The 23489-nt window shown below is 55.5% G+C and overlaps 7 protein-coding genes across 7 annotated transcripts; 4 read left to right on the top strand and 3 right to left on the bottom strand.

Moving 5' to 3' along the window:
* Nucleotides 1-819: 819 nt before the first annotated feature.
* On the top strand, nt 820-3689 carry PV07_10016 (uncharacterized protein; the record flags this gene model as incomplete). The annotated part of the gene is made up of 3 exons (XM_016397314.1): nt 820-2221; nt 2273-2545; nt 3067-3689. The coding sequence occupies 3 exons, from the start codon at nt 820-822 to the stop codon at nt 3687-3689; spliced, it is 2298 nt and encodes a 765-aa protein (XP_016244505.1).
* Nucleotides 3690-5373: 1684 nt separating this feature from the next.
* Nucleotides 5374-12347, top strand: PV07_10015 (uncharacterized protein; the record flags this gene model as incomplete). Its single annotated transcript, XM_016397313.1, has 6 exons — nt 5374-5681; nt 5740-6016; nt 6091-6717; nt 6783-11759; nt 11842-11942; nt 12051-12347. The coding sequence occupies 5 exons, from the start codon at nt 5374-5376 to the stop codon at nt 11896-11898; spliced, it is 6246 nt and encodes a 2081-aa protein (XP_016244504.1). The 3' UTR covers nt 11899-11942; nt 12051-12347.
* Nucleotides 12348-13099: 752 nt separating this feature from the next.
* On the bottom strand, nt 13100-14749 carry PV07_10014 (uncharacterized protein; the record flags this gene model as incomplete). Its single annotated transcript, XM_016397312.1, has 2 exons — nt 14148-14749; nt 13100-14090 (listed from the first exon to the last, which is right to left on the bottom strand). The coding sequence occupies exons 1-2, from the start codon at nt 14327-14329 to the stop codon at nt 13100-13102; spliced, it is 1173 nt and encodes a 390-aa protein (XP_016244503.1). The 5' UTR covers nt 14330-14749.
* A 22-nt stretch (nt 14750-14771) lies between these two features.
* PV07_10013 (uncharacterized protein) lies at nt 14772-16129 on the bottom strand. The gene has a single exon (XM_016397311.1). It carries the CDS (start codon nt 16024-16026, stop codon nt 14881-14883), a length of 1146 nt encoding a protein of 381 aa, XP_016244502.1. The 5' UTR covers nt 16027-16129; the 3' UTR covers nt 14772-14880.
* Nucleotides 16130-16189: 60 nt separating this feature from the next.
* PV07_10012 (uncharacterized protein) lies at nt 16190-18433 on the top strand. The gene is made up of 4 exons (XM_016397310.1): nt 16190-16556; nt 16721-17191; nt 17251-17568; nt 17668-18433. The coding sequence occupies exons 1-4, from the start codon at nt 16443-16445 to the stop codon at nt 18187-18189; spliced, it is 1425 nt and encodes a 474-aa protein (XP_016244501.1). The 5' UTR covers nt 16190-16442; the 3' UTR covers nt 18190-18433.
* Nucleotides 18434-21067: 2634 nt separating this feature from the next.
* PV07_10011 (uncharacterized protein) lies at nt 21068-22806 on the top strand. The gene has a single exon (XM_016397309.1). It carries the CDS (start codon nt 21174-21176, stop codon nt 22056-22058), a length of 885 nt encoding a protein of 294 aa, XP_016244500.1. The 5' UTR covers nt 21068-21173; the 3' UTR covers nt 22059-22806.
* PV07_10010 (arsenical-resistance protein) lies at nt 21549-23480 on the bottom strand. The gene is made up of 3 exons (XM_016397308.1): nt 23091-23480; nt 22889-23031; nt 21549-22839 (listed from the first exon to the last, which is right to left on the bottom strand). The coding sequence occupies exons 1-3, from the start codon at nt 23350-23352 to the stop codon at nt 22096-22098; spliced, it is 1149 nt and encodes a 382-aa protein (XP_016244499.1). The 5' UTR covers nt 23353-23480; the 3' UTR covers nt 21549-22095.
* Nucleotides 23481-23489: the final 9 nt, after the last annotated feature.

Raw genomic sequence — 23489 nt, 5'->3', positions numbered from 1 at the left:
TTCTGGGGGATTCTTTGATGCAGCCTATTGCGCACCCTGCGACTGTTGATTGGCAGCTAAAGGTCATCAAGTCGGCCAGTGACATCCCCCCATTGCAATGAAGCGAGACCAAGGCTGATGAGGCTGAACCGAAACCTGTGCTGATCACACCTGGCGGCTGCCTCAATTTCGGCCACTTCCAAAAGTGTTGACCCAATTTCTAGGGCAGGTCAGTATGCGAGGTTGCCCCTAGTTCAGGGCTGAGAGTAAGGCGCGAGAAGCTGGAAATGCAAGCGGTATGACGGCTTACTGGATTATTATGCTTGAAGTGCTGCCGTATGGGGGTTTCCAACCGCCTTCATCGTACGTCTACTCACCTCCTGTGAATTGCTTCGGCGAACTTGTCGCCGTGTGATCTCGACCTCTCGTATTTTGACATGTGGCATAGTCATTTAGGTGCCAACTTATGCCGTGCTCCCGTACGGAGCAATCACAAGCGGCCATTATTGCCAGGCGTCCCTCTCAGAGGGCTACCAGCCTAAGGTACAGGCATCATCGACTGAGCGCTAGGCATCGAAACCATCGAGAAGTGCGACTGGAACGTCCAAAAGCGCTCACCGGTCCTAGGCCCGCCCGTTTGGTTGGGCGTCCAGAGCCTCAATGATGCATAGACTGCGCTTGTCAGATCCACAGCCACGCACTACTTGGCGCCTCTCCGTATTCTCGGTTTGGCCACCGCATCTCTTTCGTCCCTGCCTAACCCGACCTGTATCTATTCCCACAGACTTGATGGTAATAGAACCCCTACTCGTATCGACCGATCGCCACAACCCCAGCGGGATGGCCAACTCGTCCGAGTCCCCAACCGAAGGAACGGGCCTTCTCCAGCCAGGCTCGGATCATCAGTCACAGCCTGAAACCGGAAGAGAATCGCCTGCAGGGTGGTGGGGGCGTAACGGAAGGGCGCTCCCCTCAGCCTTTCTAGCCGCCTTTGTGATCGGGGTGAACGAGGGATACACCAAGAACACCAACACTACATACATCGGCAAAGACATGGGCGAAATGCAAGACGGGGTGATCATCGTCCTCCTACCAACTGTGGCCTCCGCACTGGTACCTCCACTTGTACCCTTCCTGAGGCGCAATCTCTCCCGAAGCTCCTCGATGCTGATAGGCCCTCTTGCAATGGCGGTCGGCTTCCTTGGCAGCGGCACTGCGGGCGTGATGGGCAGTCCGCGCCCACTATGGTTGATTGCCCTGTGGCAATGCATTTCGACCTTTGGCATTGGGTTGTTGAACTTGCTGACGTACTTGGCGATCAGAGAGGCGACAGAAAGCTCTCCGGGTTATGCCCACTACCGGGCTTGTTACCAGATCATCATGACATCGGGAATGGTTGTCGGCGCTCTGGGGGGACCGGCAATCATCAGGTACTTTGAACAGACAGCCTTCGCCACAGCCCTTCGACCCTGGCAGTTCCCTTTCCTCCTAGAATTCATCTTCGTGCTGGGTCTTTTTTGGGTCATATACAGCAATCCAGGCTCGAGGGAAGAAGACGGGTTGGTATCCGAGTCCGTGTGGTCGGGATTGTTAGAGACTGTGTGTGCGGTTCTCTTGACGGGCACTCCCGCCACATTGTGCAGCATTCTCATCCTGTGGGACATGCCCGTGAGTTACTTCGTCATGGCCTTTATCCTGTGGCTCATATTTGCAACACTCCTGATCTCTCTCCGTTTCGAGACCACCTCCCTCTATCCAGTGAATGTCGTCGGCTCCAGACAAGTGAGGCTCCTTGTAGGAGCCCGGGCCACAGCGAGCGTTATGGTTCAAACGCTCCAGTACCGGCTCCCCCTCTACTTCCAGATTCGGATGATGATAGAGGCCGGTCCGGACAAGCAACGGTCTCATCTTGTTGCTGGGTCTCGGCGCCAGGGATTGAACACCGAGGTCGGAAGCTTTCATTTTCCGGATGATTACATGTTGCCTGTGCACAGCCTTGGTATACTTCTAGGGGAGTTCGGGGCAGCTGCCGCCATCAAGCAGCTGGGTCGCGAATCCACTCCGCTGGCAGGGTCTCTGCTTGCCTACTTCACGCTTGTCCAACTGTTTGGCCATGGTATTACCGGTTCTTTAACTGGGGCGAGTTTGGGGCCGATAGCGATAACACTATTCGCTGGCATTGCAAACGGGTCGGCCGATAATTGCCTTTCGTCCTTCCTTTTCGCGGCGGTGGGTGAACGTGGTCAGTTGACGATACCCCTGAATTTACGCCCAATACGCTGACTTGACATAGACCGACCGGCGGCAGAGGCGCTCTCATCGCAGGCAGGGAATATCGTTTCAGCCATGGCGCTCGCTTATGCTCCACTGCGGTATGAGAGCTTGCTGAGGGATGGACTTGCACGCGCGTATGGTGAAAAGGAAGGCCAGAAGTTTGCTGACGTAGCCCTCAAAGACATCAGTGCGGTGGATAGCTTTCCAAGTGGTCCAAGATACATCACTCTGCAGTATGCCCGAAATGGGATCGAGAGCAAGATCTGGGAAGTCGATCTCGTGCTTCTAGCTGGTATTATTGCTGCTTGCTGGTGTATTGTATTGGACGGACAAAGCGGAGTCGACTGACCGATCGAGATCCCAATGTCACGACAACGACGACGTGACTTCTATGTATTAAATCGGTCGTCTCGTGCAAGACAGATGATTCGTGGGCTACTAGAGACCCCGTTACTGTTCCATTCGCCACTCTTCACATGCACGAGGCTTTCGAGACATATGGCACACCGCAGCTGTCGCGAGTTTAGGGTTGCGGTCGTCGAGAACTAGGCTGATTTTGCAACCCCATAGTCTCCACTCCACGAAGAGTGCCCTTTGAGTAGGGCCTTTGATCTAAAATGTGGTCAGCGTGGAATAGGCACAGCTCAGAGTAGCGTACTTAGAGCTCTGCTATATTATCCATATTCTAGCTTGGTTAGGATAAAGCCTGACGACTATATCCAGGCTCACATGTATACCTCTACATCCCACGATAATAGAGGAACCACGACTTCAACTCCAGTCGCAACCACTCCCACGTCAACCACTGTAAAGATTACGGTAACGCCAAGTACATCGACTACCTCGTCTCCATTAAGTACATCAGCTCCATCAACGATATTGACGATATCGACTACATCAACTCCCTCAACCACATCTACATCGTCAGCGAGAACAACGACGTAGAGTCTGTCAACATCAACCCCGTCAACGACGTCCACTCCCCCAACCACATCAATCTCTTTAATCACGCCAACTTCATCAACAGCTTCCACTTCAACTATATCAACTGTATTATCTACACATACAACGTCAACCACCTCGACGACGTCAACGCCGTCAACGATCTCAACTACATCAATCCCATTAACCGCATCAACTATATCGACTACATTAACAACGTTGAAAACTTCAAGCACATCAACTATATCATCAACGTCTATAACGTCAACCACGTCAACCACATCGACGATAACAACTATTTCCACTCCATCAACTGTATCAAGCACATCGACAACATCAACAACATCATCTATAACCACGACAACCACGACATCAGCAGCAGCACCACCTCTAACCACATCAGCATCATGCAGTGGCCCTCAATATCAAGCTTGTTCTGGCGCGAGTGGTGGCTCCTGCTTCTGCAACGGACGCAACGATGGCCAGACACCTGATTGCAACACGGGCACTGCACTCTGCGCCAACAGCGGTGAAACCTGCGCCACCGACAGTGATTGTGTCAACAAATACTCGTTTTACGGCATGGATACGTGCGTCAAGAACGATGGCGAGTTTGGCAGCGACTGTGCTTCGTCAAATCATTGTGTATAGCCCGGAACATGCCCCCCAAATCGCAGGTGGGGCAAAGAGAGAGCTGGAAAACATTTTCCGGGCTTATGCAGGCTTACCTTGGGTCAACGATATGAATGGGGGCAGGCGGCTGCTTTTGGCGTAATGGGGCAATGGAAGTGGTGCTACGGCTGTATATCTCCAAATTCGCTACCAGACGAGGTCGACGAGCTCGAAGTCTGGCTCTGGGCAACCGTTCGGTTTAGGATGGGTGTTTCGCTTGAGTCATGGGTATCAACACCGGCGTTAAGGCGGATTACATTGATAGCATTATTCCGGCTATGAAGTGGTTCAAGACCATCGGCAAGCATGAGCCGGACGCAGAACAGAGTGACGATGGAGCATTCTGTATGCCGCGATCGACTGTCACTGATCCCGGGAAACAATTGCCCTCATTGGCTTGTACAGACTTGTATATCTCGGCCCGTGATCCTTTGACCGTCCAAAAGTCCTGTTATCTGTCTCTTACTGCAGCGGACCATCGGAAATGGGGCCTGCGCCCCATAGCGTTTCTGTTGTTGCGACACCAAACTTTGCCGACGAGCATGCTCGTGTGCGGAAAGTCCAGCAGCCGCGGGCGCGGGCACCCAGGTTTACAGCTTGAGATTCATAGCTCGACAGCTACGCTAAGCCGTCTGCCCCATCGCGTAGGATATAAACAGGATGGACATCCAACGTCCTGCGGATTCTCGGAGGACGGCGATGTCTAGTTATCGCCAGCGGAGGTTTCTTGCCGACGTTGGACTAACCCGGTCACCATTGGCGCCGTGTACGGTTCGGCTCGGCACTTGCTCCATGCGCAAAACACAATCGCTTATTTCTACCGAGCACCTCATCCTCTTCTATTTTACCCTAGATAGGACATCAGTGATCATGCTCATCGCACGGCTGCCCAACAAATTGAACAAAGGAGGTTTCCAAGGTGGGACGGAGATGCAGAAGACATTGATAATACAAGTTGAAGCTTGCGAGGGACATCTGCCATGCCTAAAGAGGAGGAGATGGGACAAGTTGCTTTATCCCTGGTTGTCTTCCTCTCTCCTGCCCTTTTCGAACCCATTTCAGTCTCGAGACTAACAACAGGTACCCACCAAGAAGCACAGCTGGAATAGGTCCGAATGGGCTCGCTGTCTCACCGTGTCAGCTTACCCGTCGAGCCGTGCCCCAGGGACCACCTGGCCTACAGACTAGTTTCCTGCAGTGTTGCAATTTCGTTCCTCGTTGCTGCAATATTGACACAATTGTGCGCCAGCTGCAAGAGGACATGATGCGGTTCGAATCGCCCAGGATCAGGCACATGGAGATATGCCACCTGCAGAAATGATCGACACTGAAAAGAGGTTGATGTACATGTCGCAGTCTTGGTGGATAAACCAAGCACCACTGGATTCACATCCTTCTATCTGGGCTATCTATCTCTTTCTTTCGGCCTTAGGACACTGTTACTTTAGTCCATGACTTCCTCGTTCTCTCAGCCCAACGCTCGTCGACAGAACTTTTATATCCACGATGGAGAGCGTGTCTGCCAGTCGACCGCAACGATTACTTGTGTATGGGGATCAGACGGACCGCACGGACCTGGCAATCAAGCATCTCTTCGAACAGGCAAAATCCTCCGTTCTGCTCTCGTCTTTCTTGTCTCGATGCGCCGACTCGTTGCAAACAGCCATCGCTGCGCTGGACTGGCTTCCTCGGCGATTTTTCCCGTCCTTTCGCTCGATTCTCGATCTCTCGTTAAAGTTTGAATCTTCGGATGGGTCATCGGGTCCTGTTTCCTTGGTTCTTAGCTATGTCACCCGAATTGGCGAGCTTTTAATGTATGTATAGCTCGTTCATACCACGCCGGAGAAATCTCAAGACTAACGACTGACACAGATACGCCGAGAAAGACCCAGTGTTATTGACAAGTCCCATGACCGTTCTGGGACTTTGTGTAGGTCTGCTCCCAGCCGTAGTAGCAGCCGCTGCAAAAGACGCCCGAGAGCTGGCCGACCTGGGTCTCACTTTCATTCCCTTCTGTGTGAGGCTGGCGGTAAGTGCCGAGCAAAGGACCCGAAGGCTCGAAGTGTCGACAGGGGCTTGGAGCTATGTGCTGAAGGACATACACAGCACGAGCTTGCAATCCGTCATCGACGAATTTCATGCTGTCTCTGTAAGTATGCGCAATGATATATCCCGTCCTTTGCACCAAGCTTGCAGAACCTGACACAAGCCGAACCATTCAAGGCTATACCAAGACACCGCGGTGTCTATATCAGTGTATTGGGTCCCAACTGGACGACGGTCTCTGGTCCACCATCAACCTTGCGCAGATTCCTATCTTGGTCCCCGCGTGTGACTGGACTTCCCCAGATCCGGATACCCATCGCGGTCCTCGCTCACGCGCCCCACCTGCCTTTGATGGACTATGAATGGATCATGGGGAACTCGCCGGCGCTGGAAAAGCCTCTGCCAGAGAGGATATCAATCATTTCCACCAGCACGTGTATGCCCTATACGGGTAGGACTCTGGGTGCCGTTCTGCTGGAGGTTTTAAAGGACGCGTTAGACAGGCCACTGCGTCTCGTCGACTGCATATGTGCGACGATAAGCCGCATGTACGGTGGCGGGGACATCGATATCATCCGTGTCGGACCGATGGCGCAGACCAAGTTCCTCGAAAAGGTCCTACAACAGATGGGCATGGGATACACCCTGACCATGTCTCCCCAGTTGAACGCGGACGGGGCCCATGGCATTCGCGGTGGCTCGGACAAGATCGCAATTGTGGGGATGGCAGGGAGATTTCCACAAAGCAACAGCGTTGACGAGCTTTGGAGGGTCATTCTGGAAGGTGTTGAGACTCACACTGAAGTAAGCATGGGCGCTATCACCTCTTGTATCGCAGCTTTTGTTGACTGTGCTGCGTGACAAAACAGATACCTCCAGACCGCTTTGATGTAGAACAGTGGTATGACTCCGCGGGCAACAAGCCGAACAGCACGGCCGTGCGGCACGGCTGCTTTATCAACAATCCTGGCGAATTTGACGCGAGGCTTTTCAATGCTTCACCCCGCGAAGCCTTCCAGATGGACCCTCTTCACCGTCTCCTCCTCATGACCGCTCATGAGGCGCTCGAGAACTCGGGGTACAGTCCCTCGAGCAGCCTCTCAACCGACCGGAAGCGAGTTGCCGTCTACGCCGGCCAGTGTGTTGAGCCCTGGCGAGATGTTCTCTCCTCGGCGCAAGGGACGGACGTATATACCGCCCCTGGCCTCTTGCGTGCCTTTGCACCTGGCCGCCTGAACTACCACTTTGGCTTCGAAGGGCCGTCCTACAGCGTCGACGCAGCATGCTCATCGAGCTCGACTGCCATTGCGTTGGCATGCTCCGCGCTAATTGCGCGCGAATGCGACATGGCGTTGGCCGGTGGCGCTCAGCTGGCTAACACTCCTCTCGAGTATTCGAGCCTCGACAAGGCAGGCATGCTGTCGACCACCGGCGGGTGTAAGACCTTCCGAGCAGACGCGGACGGGTACTGTCGCGGTGAGGGTGTGGGGATGGTCGTGCTTAAACGGCTTGAGGATGCCCTTGCAGAGAATGACAACATCGTGTCGGTGATTAGTGGATGGGGTCGGAACCATTCTGCCAATGCCATCTCCATCACGCACCCGCATTCTGAAACGCAGCAACAACTGTATCGCCAGGTGTTACAACAAGCGGGCATCGAGCCTACCGACGTTGGATATGTGGAAATGCACGGCACAGCCACGCAAGCAGGAGACGTGGTGGAGATGGATTCAGTCCTCAGTGTGTTTGCGAGGGACCGCTCTCCCAACAACCCTCTCCACCTTGGAGCCGTCAAAGCCAATATCGGCCACGGTGAGGCGGTGGCCGGTGTTTCTGCGGTGGTCAAGGCTTCGATGATGCTGCAGGAAGGACTGATTCCCCCGCAGGCCGGAATGCCGCGACCTTTGAACCCGAACTTTCCTGATCTGAATGCTTTGAACGTGCGCATCCCGTCGCACCCGATTCCCCTCTCGAACACGAACGACAAAAGCCGTCAAAACAGGATCTTGGTCAACAACTTCGACGCGGCTGGCGGGAATACTTGCTTGCTCCTCGAGAACAGCCCCTGCAAAGAAGCCGGCAAGAATGCGGACCCGCGAGAATGGCATGTCGTGGCCTTGTCAGGCCGCACTGCCCGGTCGCTGAGAGGCAATCAACGGCGGCTATTGAGCTACCTGGAAGCGCACAAGGCTACAAGACTGGCTGACCTGGCATACAGCACCACGGCCAGGCGAATGCACGAGACGCTGAGAGTTGCGTACACCGGCTCGTCGGTGGACGATATCATCTCCCAGCTGGAGGCGAACCTACACAAATCCCCCGACACTGAACGGCCGTCGCTGAAGACGAAGTCAACTGTCATCTTTACATTTACCGGGCAGGGTTCTCAGTATGCCGGCATGGGATGCCAGATTTTCCACCAGTCACGCCGCTTCCGGGGAGAGGCCATTGAGCTTCAGAAAATCGCCACACATCTCGGCTTCCCCTATTTTCTCGATATCATCAGAGACGCCGACGTAACCATGGCGGAGAAATCGACTACGCAGGTCCAGCTGGCCATATTGACCCTTGAAATCGCTCTTGCACACCTTTGGATGTCGTGGGGCCTCAAGCCCTTGGCCGTCATGGGCCACAGCCTCGGCGAGTACGCTGCACTTTGCGTTGCCGGCGTGCTGTCGGCCAGCGACGCAGTTTTCCTCGTCGGCACGCGGGCGACGCTCGTGGAGTCGAGGTGTACCGTGGCCGAGTACGGAATGCTCTCAACCACCGCTCCAGCGGAGACGATTCAGCAAGTCCTGCAAAGCTCGGGGCTAGACATTTCGTGCCAAATATCCTGCTTGAACGCGCCAGCATCGACGGTCGTCAGTGGGAAGAAGCGAGAAATCGAGCAACTCGCTGGTATTCTTGAACAGAACGCGGTTCATACCAGATCTGTCCGGGTCCCGTATGGTTTCCACTCCGCCCAGCTCGACCCGATTCTGGACGACTTCGAAGCAGCAGCAAGCAGCGTCAATTTCGGGGCGCCAGCGATACCGGTCATGTCTACCTTGAATGGGAAGCTGGTCGGAGACAGCGGGGTCTTCACAGCATCCTACCTGGCCAGGCAGATGCGCGAGCCAGTCCAATTCGTCTCAGCCCTTCAGAATCTGAGAGCAAGCGGGTTGGTGGACGAGGGCAGCTTCTGGCTCGAACTCGGGCCAACTCCATTCTGCACCGGCTTCGTCAAATCAACGCTTAAAGTCCCTCCCGAAAGGACCCTGGCTTCTCTCAAAGCCGGAGAGCCCGACTTCAAGACGCTGTCGAGCTCCCTTGGGCAATTGTATCAGAACGGAGTTCATATCCAGTGGGCCGAATTCCACAAAGAGTATCTCGACTCGGTCAGCCTGGTGGACATGCCGACGTATGCATTCGACACCAAGAACTTCTGGGAGACCTACAAAACCACGAATAGCTGGGGCACAATCAGCGCCACGGATGGAGCCTCCCAACCAGGGAAATTGTTGACGTCGGCGCTGCAGAAAATCACCTCGGAGACGGTCAGCGGTCAGGAGATTCGTGTGGTATTCGAGTCCAAGGCCGCCCAGGAAGATCTGTTCGCCGCCATCAACGGCCACATCATCAGCGGTGTGGCACTCTGTCCCTCGAGCGTTTTCGCGGACATGGCACTCGGCGCGGCCAAATATGTCCGGAGCCTGGCTCATCCTCGCGACCCCATTCCATCTGCATCCCTTTGCGACCTGGACATTTTCAACGCTCTCGTCCTGTCGCCTTCTGACGAAACCCAAACTCTCCGCGTCACCGCTTCGGCCGCGGCGGAGGACATGTGGAAGGTGCATCTCTCTTTCTCCTCGAGCTCGAAACGTGGCGGCAAAGACTTCGTCGGCCGCGGCCGATGCCACGTCGATTTCAGCGACGTGTGCCAGATTCGATCCGACTGGGAACGCAGCGCCCATCTCATCCGGTCTAGGATCGAGAGCCTCAAGAGCCGGGACAGCGAGGAACACGTCAGCCGGCTCAAGAGGCCGTATATCTACAAGCTGTTCAACTCGGTGGTCAGATACGACGAAGCCTACCAAGGGCTGCACGAGATCTACATGGACGAAGACAAACAAGACGCCGTAGCCGTGGTCAAGCTCAGGCCCAGAGTCGGCCGAGGTACGTGGACGGCCAACCCGTACTGGACTGACTCCATGGTGCACCTGGCGGGGTTTATCTTGAACGGCAGCAGCAAGACGCCGGAGGATGTGGCATACATCTCCGGCGGGCTTGACCGTATGACGCTCGTGGAGGAACTCGCCGAGGGGACAACGTACCACAGCTACGTACATATGCGCTCAGCGGGCAAGAAGGGCGCTTCCATCGGCGACGTGTACATGCTGGACGGAGCTCGAGTGATTGGCTGCTGCGAAGGTGTCAAGTTCCAGCAGATGAAGAAAAGCGTCCTCAATACGCTTCTTGGGGTCTCTGAACCAGACATCACATCTGTCAGGCGAACGTCTACGACACAACAACAATCCCCAGTGACGACGACGCTGCACCGAGAACTCCCGAGCGGCAAGCCTGTGCTTGACCCCGTCAACCAGAAACCCACTCCGCCTCGCGCCGTCTCCGGGACAAGGGCTGCAAAGGTCGACGATGGCGAGATTGCAGAGATTTTCCTGGAGATGGTCATTGCCGAGACGGGGTTTGACGCAAGCGAGGTGCACGACGATACCGAGTTCGCAGATATGGGCGTCGACTCGCTGATGAGCATGGTCGTCGTCGACGCGATCAAGCGTCGCACGGGCGTCGTCCTGCCGTTGTCGCTGTTCCTCGAGACAGCGACCGTCGGAGCGCTGAGGACCAGATTTGGATCCAAGAGGTCGAGCGGGGGAGAATCCCCGAAGACAGCAACGAATGCGCCGACGTCAAACAGCGAAAACTCGGCTTCTGAACGCTCGGACAACGATCTTGACCCTGTGTGGTCGACCACGCCGCCGACCGACGTCGATGAACCCGCCTTCCTCTCTGACGCGCGCCCAACCACTTACTCCAGCACCGCAGTGCTCATCCAGGGGGGCGAGGCCGACGCCACCGAGCCGCCGCTCTTCCTCATCTGCGACGGCATCGGGTCGGCCGTCGCCTTCGCAGACCTGCCGCCCCTGCCGTCCAGCACCGCCCTCTACGCGCTGGAGTCCCCCTTCCTCGAGGATCCCGCGGCCTTGACCTGCTCGGTCGAAGCCCTGGCCCCGCTGTACGAGCGCGCCATCAAGGCGGTGCAGCGTGCCGGCCCTTACCGCCTGGGTGGCTTGTCCGCCGGCGCCGCCTTTGCCTACGAGGTGGCGCGCCAGATGCTGGCCCGGGGCGAGCAGGTCCTGGGCCTGTTGCTCATCGACATGAAGGTGCCCCGGGGTGCGCCGCATGATCCGCAAGTCGGCATGCCGACGCGTGAGGCGATCGGGATGTTCGCACGATTGCGTGGTGGTGGCGGTGGTGCGCATTCGGGAGACCTGGGCCCGCTGGGCGAGAAGACGCTGGAGCACGTACTGGCGACCAGCCTGTGCGTGACGAGGTACGACCCGCTCCCGATGCGACGGGGCCAGCAGCCCGCCAAAGGCACCTTGGTCGTCTGGGCGCGACGGGGTCTTTGCGAGACGGCCGACGCGCAGGGCCGCGACGCCGCCGAGCTCCAGAACCTCGTCGACCCGGCCGGCAAGAACATCATGTATGACCACGACGTCGACTTCCGGGCCTGGTTCTGCTCCAGGAGGCACGACTTCGGCGCCAACGGATGGGACCGCCTGGTTGGAGCCGTCGAGACGCTCGTGGTCGACGGGGACCATTTCTCGCTTGTCCAGAAGCCCTATGTAAGTGACTGGCTCATTGCTCCCCCCCTTCTCTCTTTTCAGTTTGAGCTCTTTGGTTACCGGTTCTTACAATGTCCGATAGGTCGATGGCCTTGGGAGAGCCATAGAACAGGCGCTGGCCAAGTTCAGCGTCCGCTAGGATGTGCAAGCGAAGTTCACATCGCCGCCTCAGGGATGTTGCCCGTAAGTCTGTCCCACTCCGCCCTGTCACGATACATAGTGAGCCAGGTAGTCAGTCCAACGCCTCACCTGGAAGTGAGAAATGTCTCTGACTCAATCTCCCATCACCAGAGTTCCCTGACAACAAAGCCCACGCCTTGACTTCCGCACGAAACAGGTCTCTTGACCCTTGCCATCGAAGTTCTCAGCAAGGGCGACAAGACATCGGGTTTGGAGCTACAGCTCAGATGTACAAGACTTCGCGAACCGAACTCTCCGTCGTCGACGCGACGCTAGGTCCCCTTACCGACCCGGGCAGGATGCACGAGCCTCATTCACTTGAGATAGGTCTTCGAGAAGAATCAATGGCCTTGCAGAGCGCAGGCTTTCCAGTAGGGGTTAGTCAATGCACGAGAACAATCCCGAAAAAGCCATGGATAGAATTAGTCGGGTTGGACGGTCGATACGTAGCTACCTAGGCAATTAGATTCATAGGTATGGTACGTACCTACGCCGATACAATCAATCAATATACAGTTTGGAGCCATTATCGACATTATTGAACAAATCGTATGGAGTCAATTCAAGCGCTCGTACCAGACTCCTCGTCTTGTTGCTGCCGTCCCCCCCCCCCCCCGGACAAGGGTCTTAACGCAACGAAGGAAGTAAGTAGGTAGCTAGATGCGTTGAGGTTGACCCTCTTACTATTAATGATACAGCGAGCGACACCCATGGATGGATGGACCTTGCGCTACGCACAAGACACGAAGAATCGAACGCTACAGAGGACCTCGGATTCACCCTAAGTTAAGAGTGGCATCACCAGCCTCATCGTCCTACCGCAACGGTCTTTTTGGTCGAAGTGAGAAAGATTCTTCTCTTGCGCGCCCTGTCTATCATACACTGGCTTGGAGGTGGGTATCTCTTTCGTCAACCGGGACAATTAATCCTCCCTCTCCGTTCCCCCTTGACCCTAATTCAAGCGCCTGTCTCAACGCGCAGTGGCTTAACGCTCAGTGTTGGACAAGCCGAGGCACCCCCCGAAACGCCATCTTTCTATGCAATCGGTGACAATGATGACGTCCGTCCGTAAGAAGAGATACAAAATGTACAATAATGCCGGGCTGCGGTGACGATCGAGGCCCCTTTGTTCAATTCAAGGTCCAACAACCGCCCCGGTGTCACGAAGTTGTTCCGAAGAGCCGGAGGAAAATCTCGTAGGTCGACATCATCACGGCGGCGGCGGGTACAGCTCGAAGCAAATGCGGCGTCATCCCTCCATACAACCCAGCCAGCCCTTCTTCCTTGGCCACAAGGCGGAAGCACTGTACCAGGCCGGTGTATTTCATCGTGACTCTGCCCGTCTCCGTCGTGATGGTTGGCGCTTGCCGTAACCTCGTACGGACAACTTCATGAGGATATGTAATGACCGCGGCGAAGAGCTTAGCACCGGCTGCCGCGCAGAACTTCCCTCCGAATTCCTCCGCATCGTCGAGCATGGTTCGTTGGTACCCGGGGTGCGACAGGCGCTTGGCTTCCCTTCTGGCCAGGGACAGCTTCATCCGCTCGTACAACACCCACTGAAGAGTGGACTCGGTAACTCCCAAATACGAGGCTGACAAGCCCCGGTACAGACCCCGGATGCCCTCATGGCGCACAGTCTGCCTGATACAGTCCCAGCTATTCTTGTATTGTCGTCCTTTCGAAGGATCATGGCTGGCGGTGTTTTTGTCCAGTTGCAGTCGCGTCTTGACGACCCAGATGGGATTTGTAGCAGTACCCGTCGCTATTCCCGCCGTGGCTGCGGCGAGAAGATGGACGCTCCAGACATTCTCACGCCCCTCTGGGTTGAGGTAATTATTCAGGATCCTCTTGCCATTCCCGTACACGTAAAAATTGATGCTCCTTGCGGGCACGACGCCAATCAGGTTTGCGCCGAGACCTCGAAATAACGCCCGAAACCCCTCGTGTTGGTATATCGACCGCAGGATCTGTACAGTCTCGGCGATGTGGAAGAATGCTGCTCTGGGAACCGAGGTGAGCGTGACTTTGTGTGGTAGAGGATGTTGAGCGTGTAAGGTTTTGAGTTGAGCTTGGTAGAAATCCGATTGGAGTCGGGTCTTCAGGACGTCGAGAGGAGAAGTGAGAGTGGCCGCGGCCATGCCACCGATACTAGGACATCATGAGTTTTGACTTCAAGTGTTTGAGGACCCAGTTGTGGCCGCATACCCTCCTGCGACAAAATGGGCCCATGGCTTTGCCTTGGGCCCATCCTTTGTCACCGTAGTCGCATGGTCATTCCGTCCCCCAGGCACAACCTGTCCAGTCTCCCGGGACTGAAGAATCAGAGGACTTTCTCCTCTCGCGCTGGTACCCTGGAAAGGCTCGGGAGTCGCCGCAGGAAAGGTCATGAACGTTTTGCGCGGTTAGCTTTGGAATGAGATGAAGAAAAGGAGCCTGCACGAATGTTGGAAGCAAGACCACAGAAAGGTAGAACTGTACAGTCAAAGAGGGAAAAAGAAGGATAATGCTGGTGGTACAACGCAGGGCAACGACGAGGATTGAATTTCGTTACCACTCGTTCGATGCGCCAAAAAAGGGCATGGAAATTTTGGATCGGAGGCGGAAAAACTCAGCATCCGAGAAGCCGAGAGACCACCGCAGTCACGTGTAAGGCTTCAAATGACTGATTTCTCGGTCAAGCAAAGGCTGGTCTCTGCTGCCACATGCACAACATCTCATGAACGTGGACGTAGAAGATCACACGTCTACGCATAGCACATTATGTGACCGATTCCTCGGTTCCCCCCCCCAAAGAAACGCGAAGTGCATCAGATGGAGAAAGTTGGGGTAGGTGAATTATTACCACTCCCGAGGTATGTATCGAGGTAGCCTGAGCCCTCCAGTCGGCTATATGCTCCGAGCTGCTCTCCGCTTCCACCGGATCTTTGTCCGTATTATCTCACCCTTCCCGCCCTTTCCCACCGGAATTGGTCTGGCCGTCGTGCCCAAGGCTGCTCGAGCTCGACGCGTCCTCGTTTCCATCATGAAACTGTACAGGTTCATGTCGCTGGCGGTTAACGTGCAACGAGAAGACGTCGAATCTCTGATATCCGCCGACAACGTCATGGTACTGCTTGCCTTCTATGCACTCGTTCAGGTCTAGGTCTGCAAAGAGGATTGCTTCCATATTCGTGACCATGGCTTGTCCATCCAGCAGCTGGTCCTTGGTGAGGTCCATGGCGAAACCACCTTCGACGGTTTTGCCAGTGGGATCGAGAAATTGACTTGCTCCTCGGGGGTAGCTTGCTAGCCTCTTGCGCATGTCTTCGGGTGCCTCAGTCATGGCAGCAATGTCAGCCATGGCAGCATCATCAAGGTGTCCCGCACTCATGATTCCGAAGCATTTGGCTTCAAAGCAGTGAGCCGCTGCTCGCGTATGATTTGCAGCAATGTTGTCGTAGTTGCGACTCCTTGTGCTTACAGGATTGTGTTCATTGCCAGCGTTCTCGACAAGGACTCGGGTAGGCCAGATGGCGGGCCACGTGGAAATATGAACTTGCTCCCCCTGTGCCATGAGAGCATATCTGGCCAGCGGGTTGGTGTTCTCACCACAGATCAAAGCCCCAATCTTGCCGTACCGGGTCTGTGCGACGCGTAGGCCATAGCCATCCCCGGGAGCCCAGGTCAACTTCTCGAAGAATGTAGGCATCAATTTGCGATGATGGACGAGAATCTCGCCGTCCTCGCCAATGATTATATTAGTGTTGAACAGGGTCCCCGAACTGTATCGCACCCTCTCAGATATTCCCAGACTGACAACCACGCGGTTGTCGCGGGCTGCTTGACGGATGGCAGAGATCTCTTCGCCATCGACATAGACCGACTCCTGCACCATCCGTCGGAAGAAGTGGTGGGTGTGAGTCGGCGGAAGCAGTGAGGACCATAGTGGAAATGCAGGGATTGAAGCTTCCGGGAAGACGACCAGATGTGCCGATTGTCTGGCGGCGGTGTTGATGCAATGGATGGTCTTCTGCGTTGTGCGAGCCGCGGAGAGAATGTGGGGTGAGATGTGGCATGCTGCTGCTCTCAGGCTGGGTAGAGCCATGAATCATGATAGAGAGTCTGGAGGCATTCTTGTTCGCCAGGACCAAAGCCTGAAGCAGTAGTCAGCCGAGATGGAGGAGCCAGGCCGGGGAGCATGTGGCCTGATGGATCCGGGGCAGCAGGAGTCCATGATACAGGCATCTCGCCCAGGGCACCGGAATATTAATTGCTGCAGCTGTTGCTTTTCCGAATGTGGCCTCTGCTGCCTCGGTTCTCGGATTACGCCAACGGCCCCCCGTCGAACCGTCCAGCCTCTGGCTTCGTTGCAGCTTCTGATATTTGTTGTTGATCACTAAATCCATCATCTCCCATCATCCCCTTCTTCCAGATCCATTTAATCCTGACCTCGCCGCTTCGATCGAGGAACCCTCTGACCAACTTCCCCAGCTTCTTCTCCGTCTCTCAAGCTACTCCAGAATGTCTGTTCCGTACCTCATCAACAGTGCCGCCGGGCACATTCCTGCCTCGGAGAGAATCCCAGTTATCGCCAGACCTTTCGTGAGCGAGCGAGCAAAGAAGACATTGGACCTGGTAAGTCAGACTCGCAAATATTTCTTTGCAAGCTCTTTTCTGCATCCCATTCCATCGCCGCCGTCCTCTACGGGGTGCTTGAACTAGCCTCAAAACAATACATCCTTCCATGACACTTGCCGTAAAGCATCGAAAGCCAATGCCAATAACCCGGTGCTCGCTAGGTCGAGAGATTCGTCGAAGAAGAATGCATCCCCGCCGATGCCGTCTTCGCCCAGCAGCTCAACCAAAAGGGTGGCGACACAGTCTCGCGCTTCGACGCCCACCCCCAGGTCATTGAAGACCTCAAGACCAAAGCTCGCAAGCTGGGCCTGTGGAACATGTTCCTGCCCAAGAACCACTTCAAGGAAGGCGCCGGGTTCTCCAACCTCGAGTACGGCCTGATGGCCGAGTACCTGGGCAAGTCGGGCGTCGCCAGCGAGGCCACCAACTGTGCCGCCCCGGACACGGGCAACATGGAGGTGTTCGCCAAGTACGGGACCGAGGAGCAGAAGCAGAAATGGCTTGGCCCCCTGTTGAACGGTGAGATCCGGTCGGCGTTCCTGATGACGGAGCCGCAAGTGGCGAGCAGCGATGCCACCAACATCGAACTCGACATGAGGAGAGACGGGGACTACTACGTGCTCAACGGCCAGGTTGGTTTTACACTCATCGCTGCTTTCCTCGTCGTTTATCTAACAATCGCTCTAAAAAGAAATGGTGGTCCAGCGGTGCGGGCGACCGCCGATGCAAGATCTACATCGTCATGGGCAAATCTGACCCCAACAACCCGAACCCTTACAAGCAGCAGTCGGTCATTCTCGTGCCCGCCGACACGCCCGGCCTCACGATCGAGCGGATGTTGTCGGTGATTGGCTTTGATGACGCCCCGCACGGGCACGGCCACATCTCGTTCAACAACGTGCGCGTCCACAAGAGCAACATGATCCTGGGCGAGGGACGCGGCTTCGAGGTCGTCCAAGGCCGTCTGGGACCTGGGCGAATCCACCACGCCATGAGATCCGTCGGTGCTGTAAGTAGACTTTTACCTCCATCCCCTTTCGTTTTCCAACGCGCTTGGTGGACAATGAATGGTCTCTAACCGAGACCTCTCTCTTTTTTTCATTTCCAGGCCGAAAGAGCGCTCGAATACTTCCTCGCCCGCATGAACGACCCGGCCAAGAAGCCCTTCGGCAAGCTGCTCGCCGAGCACGGCATCATGCTCGAGCGGGTGGCGCGGTCGCGCATCGAGATCGACGCGGCGCGGCTCGCCGTGCTCAACGCCGCCATCAAGATCGACCAGTCCAACGCCAAGGACGCGCTCAAGGAGATCGCCGAGGTCAAGGTCCAGGTGCCCAACATGCTGCTCGACGTCCTGGACCGCGCCATCCAGGCCTACGGCGGCGCCGGCGTGTCCCAGGACACGCCCCTGGCCAACATGTGGGCCAGCGGCCGGACCATGAGGATCGTCGACGGGCCCGACGAGGTGCACATGCTGCAGCTGGGCCGCAACGAGAACAAGCGCGGCCCGGCGCTGCTGAAGCGCATCGCCGCCCAGAAGGAGAAGACCAAGGAGTTGCTCCGCCAGTATGGCCTGGAGCCCAGGGACCCGTTGGCCTTGAGGCGGGTCAGCGGAGGTCAGTCCAAGTTGTAGCTTTTCCATCAAGTCTGGGCGCGCGCGACGAACTCGCGGTCCAGGTTGTGAGTGGGAGAGAGTGATGACTTGTGGGTTGGATGCTGCGCCTGCTTGGTTTCTGTTGATTGGCTGTAATCAAAGGAAAAAGGGGTCGAAAGTTGCTTTGTGTATCTGCAAATCGTCCAAACTTGCTCCTTGGAGTTCTTCTCTTCCTGTCTCCCCTTTCGTGCGTGCTTCTGAATGGTTGAATGAGTGAGTACGCGTCTGCAGTTCTCAGATGATCCCCGTAAACCCCCTCTTTCTCAGCATCGCCCCGAGCTCGTTGCCTTCGTCGAAACTTCCTCTCCAGTCCCCAGACCAAACCCAGAGGTAACAAGGTATTCGCCCACCGCCAAACACCGGAGTAACGATAAAAAAACGGATGGTGGCACTTGGTTCTTTGCGCTTGTCTAGACAATATTTGCTGAAAGAGTCTTCCAACGGTCAGTAAACGTCCTCCGTTGCGGCCTGGACTCAAAGATGCATCTTTCGGTTCCCGCTAGAGAAGACTTAGACTTTGATTGTCTATATGCCTCAGGACAGAGTTTGAAGGCTCGGTCTACCACAGTCAAATCACAACCTCGAACTTGGTACATACCTATCCATCTAGAGCATCGTGGGACTTAGGTTTCAGCTTGCTGGGACAGCACATGGACAGTCCGCGTTCACTAGGTCTTGATGTATCACGGGTTCGCTGAACCTCTCGTTAGTCACAGAGGTCGTAGGAAGGGAGGCCGTATCCCCCCCAGTCGTGAAGCTCCAGAGCACTCTCGGCCTTACCGAACTCACCGTTTCCTTGGGACTATCTCATATACTGGAGCATGGATTGCTGAGTCACGATCCTCAACACACCCACGTTGGGAGTTAGCTCCTGGAATCTTTTTCCTTTGGGCAGAAGCCCAAACGGCGCGCGCAGATCCTCCACACTCTCCGGGTAGGAGCCAGCTCACGAGGTCTCGGGGTGGCCATTGCTGAAAAGTGGTCGGGAACGCCAAATTTGGAATTTGAGGCCCCAGACATGTGCTGAGTTCTTGCACTTGTGGTTCGAGGGAGGGAGGAGGGGGCTTCACTTTGAACCAAACGTCTGGGAAACTTGGATAAGCGCGCCCCGAACCTCTGGTCTTCGTTATGACTGGCCAACAGGTGAGAAGAATATCCGTCCTCTTCTGTGAGATCCAAGCGTTTGGGTTTTTCTGGTGGCAACCCTCTGCGGGGGGACCGATCGATCACTCATGGTTCAAACGGGCTCAGCACTGCAGAAAACCCCGGGTGTCTGGGGGTACCCGCAAACATGTGCGCCAGAATTCGGACGGTATCCATGCACGCTATGGTAAAAATGTCTGTTTTTTTTTTTTTTTTGAACTAGGCCGTTGAGATAGCTTAAAAAGAGCGGCCCAGAGAAACAGGGTAGATCTGGGTTTGGCCCGGCAGCACCGAGAACTGTAAGACCAAGTAAGTCTAAAGATGTTGGAATTGGCTCGGACTGCCCCGAGGCCCAACCATGGACAAATGAGGAGGATTTAGAGCAGACTCTTTACCTCGAAAGTCAGTCTGACCCAAGGACAATAATGTGCGCAGTTCAGTGCTGGAAAGGCGACTCTGGACCATTATGGCTCTCAGCCATGCCGTGCTTGTGGATGGACAGCTGTGCAAGGCTTAAGGAAGGGTGTCAGCGCGAAGAAACAGAAGAGCATTGGTGCCATCGATTGCCAACGCCGACCCTTCACGTCTGTATTCCCTTTTTGGGGCATTCGCATTGGTGGGGGACAATCATGTCTCATGGAGACAAGCAAAGATCACCCCTTTTGGCCTTTTCTTCGCAGAATGAGAATAGCGTCTTTCTTGACCGATCAGCGTGGTCACCATCCGGAACCTTGAGGGACATGTAAGTACCTATAGGGACAGACTGGAGAAGAGTAGGGGAGAAAGGGGTCCGTCCTGCCGTGAGCCAAGGTTTATCGAGAGAGTGGTTCATTGATCTCACTGGGTCAGGAGAGAGGCAGAGAGGCAGCATATCACGCAGGTATGGAGAAGTAGCCATCACCAAGCCCAAGACCGAAGTTTGAGCAAATGCCATGGTGGTGGCGCAGTCCAGCTGCATACGCGTCCGTGGGACATGGACTTAGACTTTCGCCTTTGTATCTCTTGCTCCATCGCCATCGCCATGTCCATGTCCATCTCCATCTGGTCCTTGGTTGCATGTGGACAGCCTGATGGTTTGTCGTTCTCTGCACACAGCAAACACGCTGCCCCCATTCGCTATCTCACTAAGTTCTATCTGCAAACCATGCGTGCAAGGCAACCTGCTGGTGCTGCTGTCCAGAAACTCAGTTGCTCCAGGACCAAGTCCGTTCCCTTCCCAGAGCCATGCCACCTGCCCGATCTATCCAAGCTCGCCTCCTAGGTCCCAGGACTTGGGACGAGAGATCCCATTTCCGCGGCAGAGCTGGGGGCAGTTCCCTCTCTGGGGTTTTTCTTCTGGTTGGCGAATGGTGGAGATCCAATATATGCTGTCCAGATGTGTATATATTGCTGGGAGATCCCCCCCTTGTCCAGAATCCTCATCACCATCTGGCCTGACCCCTTTTGCCATCGCAATTCTAGTGGTGCCACTTTTCCCGCCGATTCCAGACTCGTCGTTGCCTGTTTCCATCATACGTTTTCACCGCTCGTCAAGCTTAGAGCCGCCGCTCGAAGCCGGCGTTGGTCCCTGCCACGTCTCCCCCCTCCAAAGCCACCCCCCAGCAGAGCGCCAGGGTTACTTGACCAATCGTGGTTTTCCTTTTACTCATCATTTCCCTGGCCCTGAGTCTCACTTCCAGCACTTCAAAATCCCAGGCCAAGCCGCTTGGGCAGCTTTTCTCGGTCCCCAAAGAAGCATTTTCCTGTCGATGATACGTCTCTGATGTGGTCTGCGCCCAGACACCAACTCCTCAGCCGCCGAGCGTTGATGCTTGCTGGACATGGCGTCTGAAGCCAGCATAGCGCCCAATGTTACCATATCCAAGCAAGAACGGATCCGCGACAATCAACGCCGCAGCCGTGCTCGACGCCAGGAGTATCTGGCCGGCCTGGAAAGACGGGTGAAAGAATGCCAGGTGTCTTGTCGCGAGGCCGACCTGCAGCGCGCAGCCTACGTCGACCTGCAAGTCGAGAATGCTCGGCTGCGAGATCTATTGCACTATGTTGGTATCACCCCTGACGTCGTCGAGAACTTCGGCCGCCACGGCATGCAAGCGCTACCTGGCAATACAGCAGCGGTTGCGCATCGCCAGATCAGGCCGAGATATCACCAACCGATGGCATTGCGCACCGGCGATTTGGATGCTGTGGACATAATTCAACAGGAGTTAGGAGCGGGAGCGGGATCGTGTTGTCCCACAATCTCTAGTTCAGCATCGCTCTGTTCCCCGACGCCTGCGCTGCCGCCCGATTCTCTACATGGCTACGACGGACAGCAGTGTCCGCCTTACGTGGATGCTTCCAATGTGCCTGCAACGAGTCTTCCTGAGATCGCCTCAATGTCCCCATTCAGTTCGTTTGAATGGACGCATCGCCCTGACAGTCAGGATCCTCCTGCATTCCCCGACGAGACTTTCCGTTGCGACGCCTTCGGAATCCCGGCAAATGGACCACTTCTACCAGAGAACACAAACACCGTGCAATGTCTGATCGCCAAAGGGATGATCGAGCAGTACGACCCAACTCCCACGGAGATGGAGGAAATCGAGGCGCGCCTTGCCACCGCCTTCAGTCTTCCGAGATCCGGGGAATCGGGCTGTCGAGTCAACGCCCAGCTTCTGCTCGAGATATTGCAAGAGATGGATGCTAGACCGAAACGCGATTAAAAGAAGGTGTTTCCATTCTTGGTGGCATGCGTCGCTCCTATGCCGCCCAATTTTTGCGGCTGCCAAACCACCTGACTGCATACACAAGCCCAAGCAGAACTGGCACCTCGATAAGAGGGCCTACAGTTGCCGCCAGAGCTTGGTCACTGTCGACACCGTATGTCGCGATGGCGACAGCAATGGCCAGCTCAAAGTTGTTGCTCGCCGCTGTAAAGCTCTGGGTGCAGGCGAGTCTGTATCCGAAACCGAGTCTCCTGGTGACTAGGAGCGTCGATAGGAATATGACTGCAAAGTACACGATGAGCGGAGCGGCAACTCTTACAACAGATACGATCTGGTGGATCACACGGCGGCCTTGGGATCCGAACAGGACGATGATTGTGAAGAGGAGGCCGATCAATGACAGCGGTCCAATCCATTTCAGGAATCTTTTTTCGTACCAGTCTTTGCCCACGAGATTTCGAAGGCTAAAGCGGGTGACGATGGCAGCGGCGAGAGGTATCCCGAGGAAGACGCCGACGCTCTTCGCGACCGGGGCATAGTCAACATCGACCCCATCGGCGGAGTGACTGATATCGTCGATGAAAAGCAGGGCCAGTGGGGCAAAGAGGACCATTTGTAGGAGAGAGTTGATAGCGACCAGTATAGCACAGTACTCGTTGTCGCCACCAGCCAAACCTGTCCAAATCAGAACCATAGCAATGCATCTAGCGATTCCAACCAGGATGAGCCCATCGCGGAGGCCGGGTTCGTCAGGGAGGAAGGCCCAGGCCAGGGCCAGCTAGATTTTGTCAGTATTAAATCACACTGCACAATACTGCAAGACTCACCATGAATAGAGGTGCTATTATCCAGTTGACGAAGACGCTGAAAGCTATCTGCACCCATAGGGTCCTTTCGTGAAAGGAGTGATGTAATGTCTCAAACCTGACCTTGCACAGAATAGGATACATCATGACCAGTAATCCAATCGCTGGCTTAAGAGTTAGATCTCCGGAGCTCATCAGACTGTCTCAAGCCGGCCCAGCGTACCTATTGGGATCGAAACGCCGACGAATTCACCTCTTTGGAGGGCAGGGCCAGTGCCGGGGACGAAATTGCCCAGCAGAATGCCCGTGAGCATGGCCAGAAAGATCCATAGTGCAAGGAACTGGTCGAGGATGCCGAGATTTTTGAAGGCCGATGCATGAACACTGGACGGTGGTTCGTTACTGGGTTGTTGCTCGAGATCCAGAGGCGTAGCAGATGGGGATACTTCTGGGGCCAATATGGCCTCTTTGTTCTGGACGTCCATGGCTGGACGGTATGCAATATCTCTTCAGACCCCCGATGGTTCGGAAGAGATGAAAGCTAGAAGTTGGAAAGGAGAAATGGTGATAGCTGCATTAGATATAGATATCGAGGCTTATAGATAGACTGTCGACACCAACT

Source organism: Cladophialophora immunda (genome assembly GCF_000835495.1).
Source record: "Cladophialophora immunda strain CBS 83496 unplaced genomic scaffold supercont1.6, whole genome shotgun sequence".
In the NCBI taxonomy this organism is placed as follows: domain Eukaryota; kingdom Fungi; phylum Ascomycota; class Eurotiomycetes; order Chaetothyriales; family Herpotrichiellaceae; genus Cladophialophora; species Cladophialophora immunda.
Note: the sequence above shows the minus strand (reverse complement) of the source record. Positions and strands in the feature narration are given on the sequence as shown.

What these genes read in the sequence shown, in the direction of transcription:
- PV07_10013 (XM_016397311.1), bottom strand. Translation starts at nt 16,026, where the DNA reads ATGGCTCTACCCAGCCTGAGAGCAGCAGCATGCCACATCTCACCCCAC.
- PV07_10012 (XM_016397310.1), top strand. Translation starts at nt 16,443, where the DNA reads ATGTCTGTTCCGTACCTCATCAACAGTGCCGCCGGGCACATTCCTGCC. An exon ending in ACTACGTGCTCAACGGCCAG is followed by an intron (nt 17,192 to 17,250) that starts GTTGGTTTTACA and finishes CGCTCTAAAAAG; the next exon opens with AAATGGTGGTCCAGCGGTGC. An exon ending in CCATGAGATCCGTCGGTGCT is followed by an intron (nt 17,569 to 17,667) that starts GTAAGTAGACTT and finishes TTTCATTTCCAG; the next exon opens with GCCGAAAGAGCGCTCGAATA.
- PV07_10011 (XM_016397309.1), top strand. Translation starts at nt 21,174, where the DNA reads ATGGCGTCTGAAGCCAGCATAGCGCCCAATGTTACCATATCCAAGCAA.
- PV07_10010 (XM_016397308.1), bottom strand. Translation starts at nt 23,352, where the DNA reads ATGGACGTCCAGAACAAAGAGGCCATATTGGCCCCAGAAGTATCCCCA. An exon ending in CGGCGTTTCGATCCCAATAG is followed by an intron (nt 23,032 to 23,090) that starts GTACGCTGGGCC and finishes CTCTTAAGCCAG; the next exon opens with CGATTGGATTACTGGTCATG. An exon ending in TAATAGCACCTCTATTCATG is followed by an intron (nt 22,840 to 22,888) that starts GTGAGTCTTGCA and finishes GACAAAATCTAG; the next exon opens with CTGGCCCTGGCCTGGGCCTT.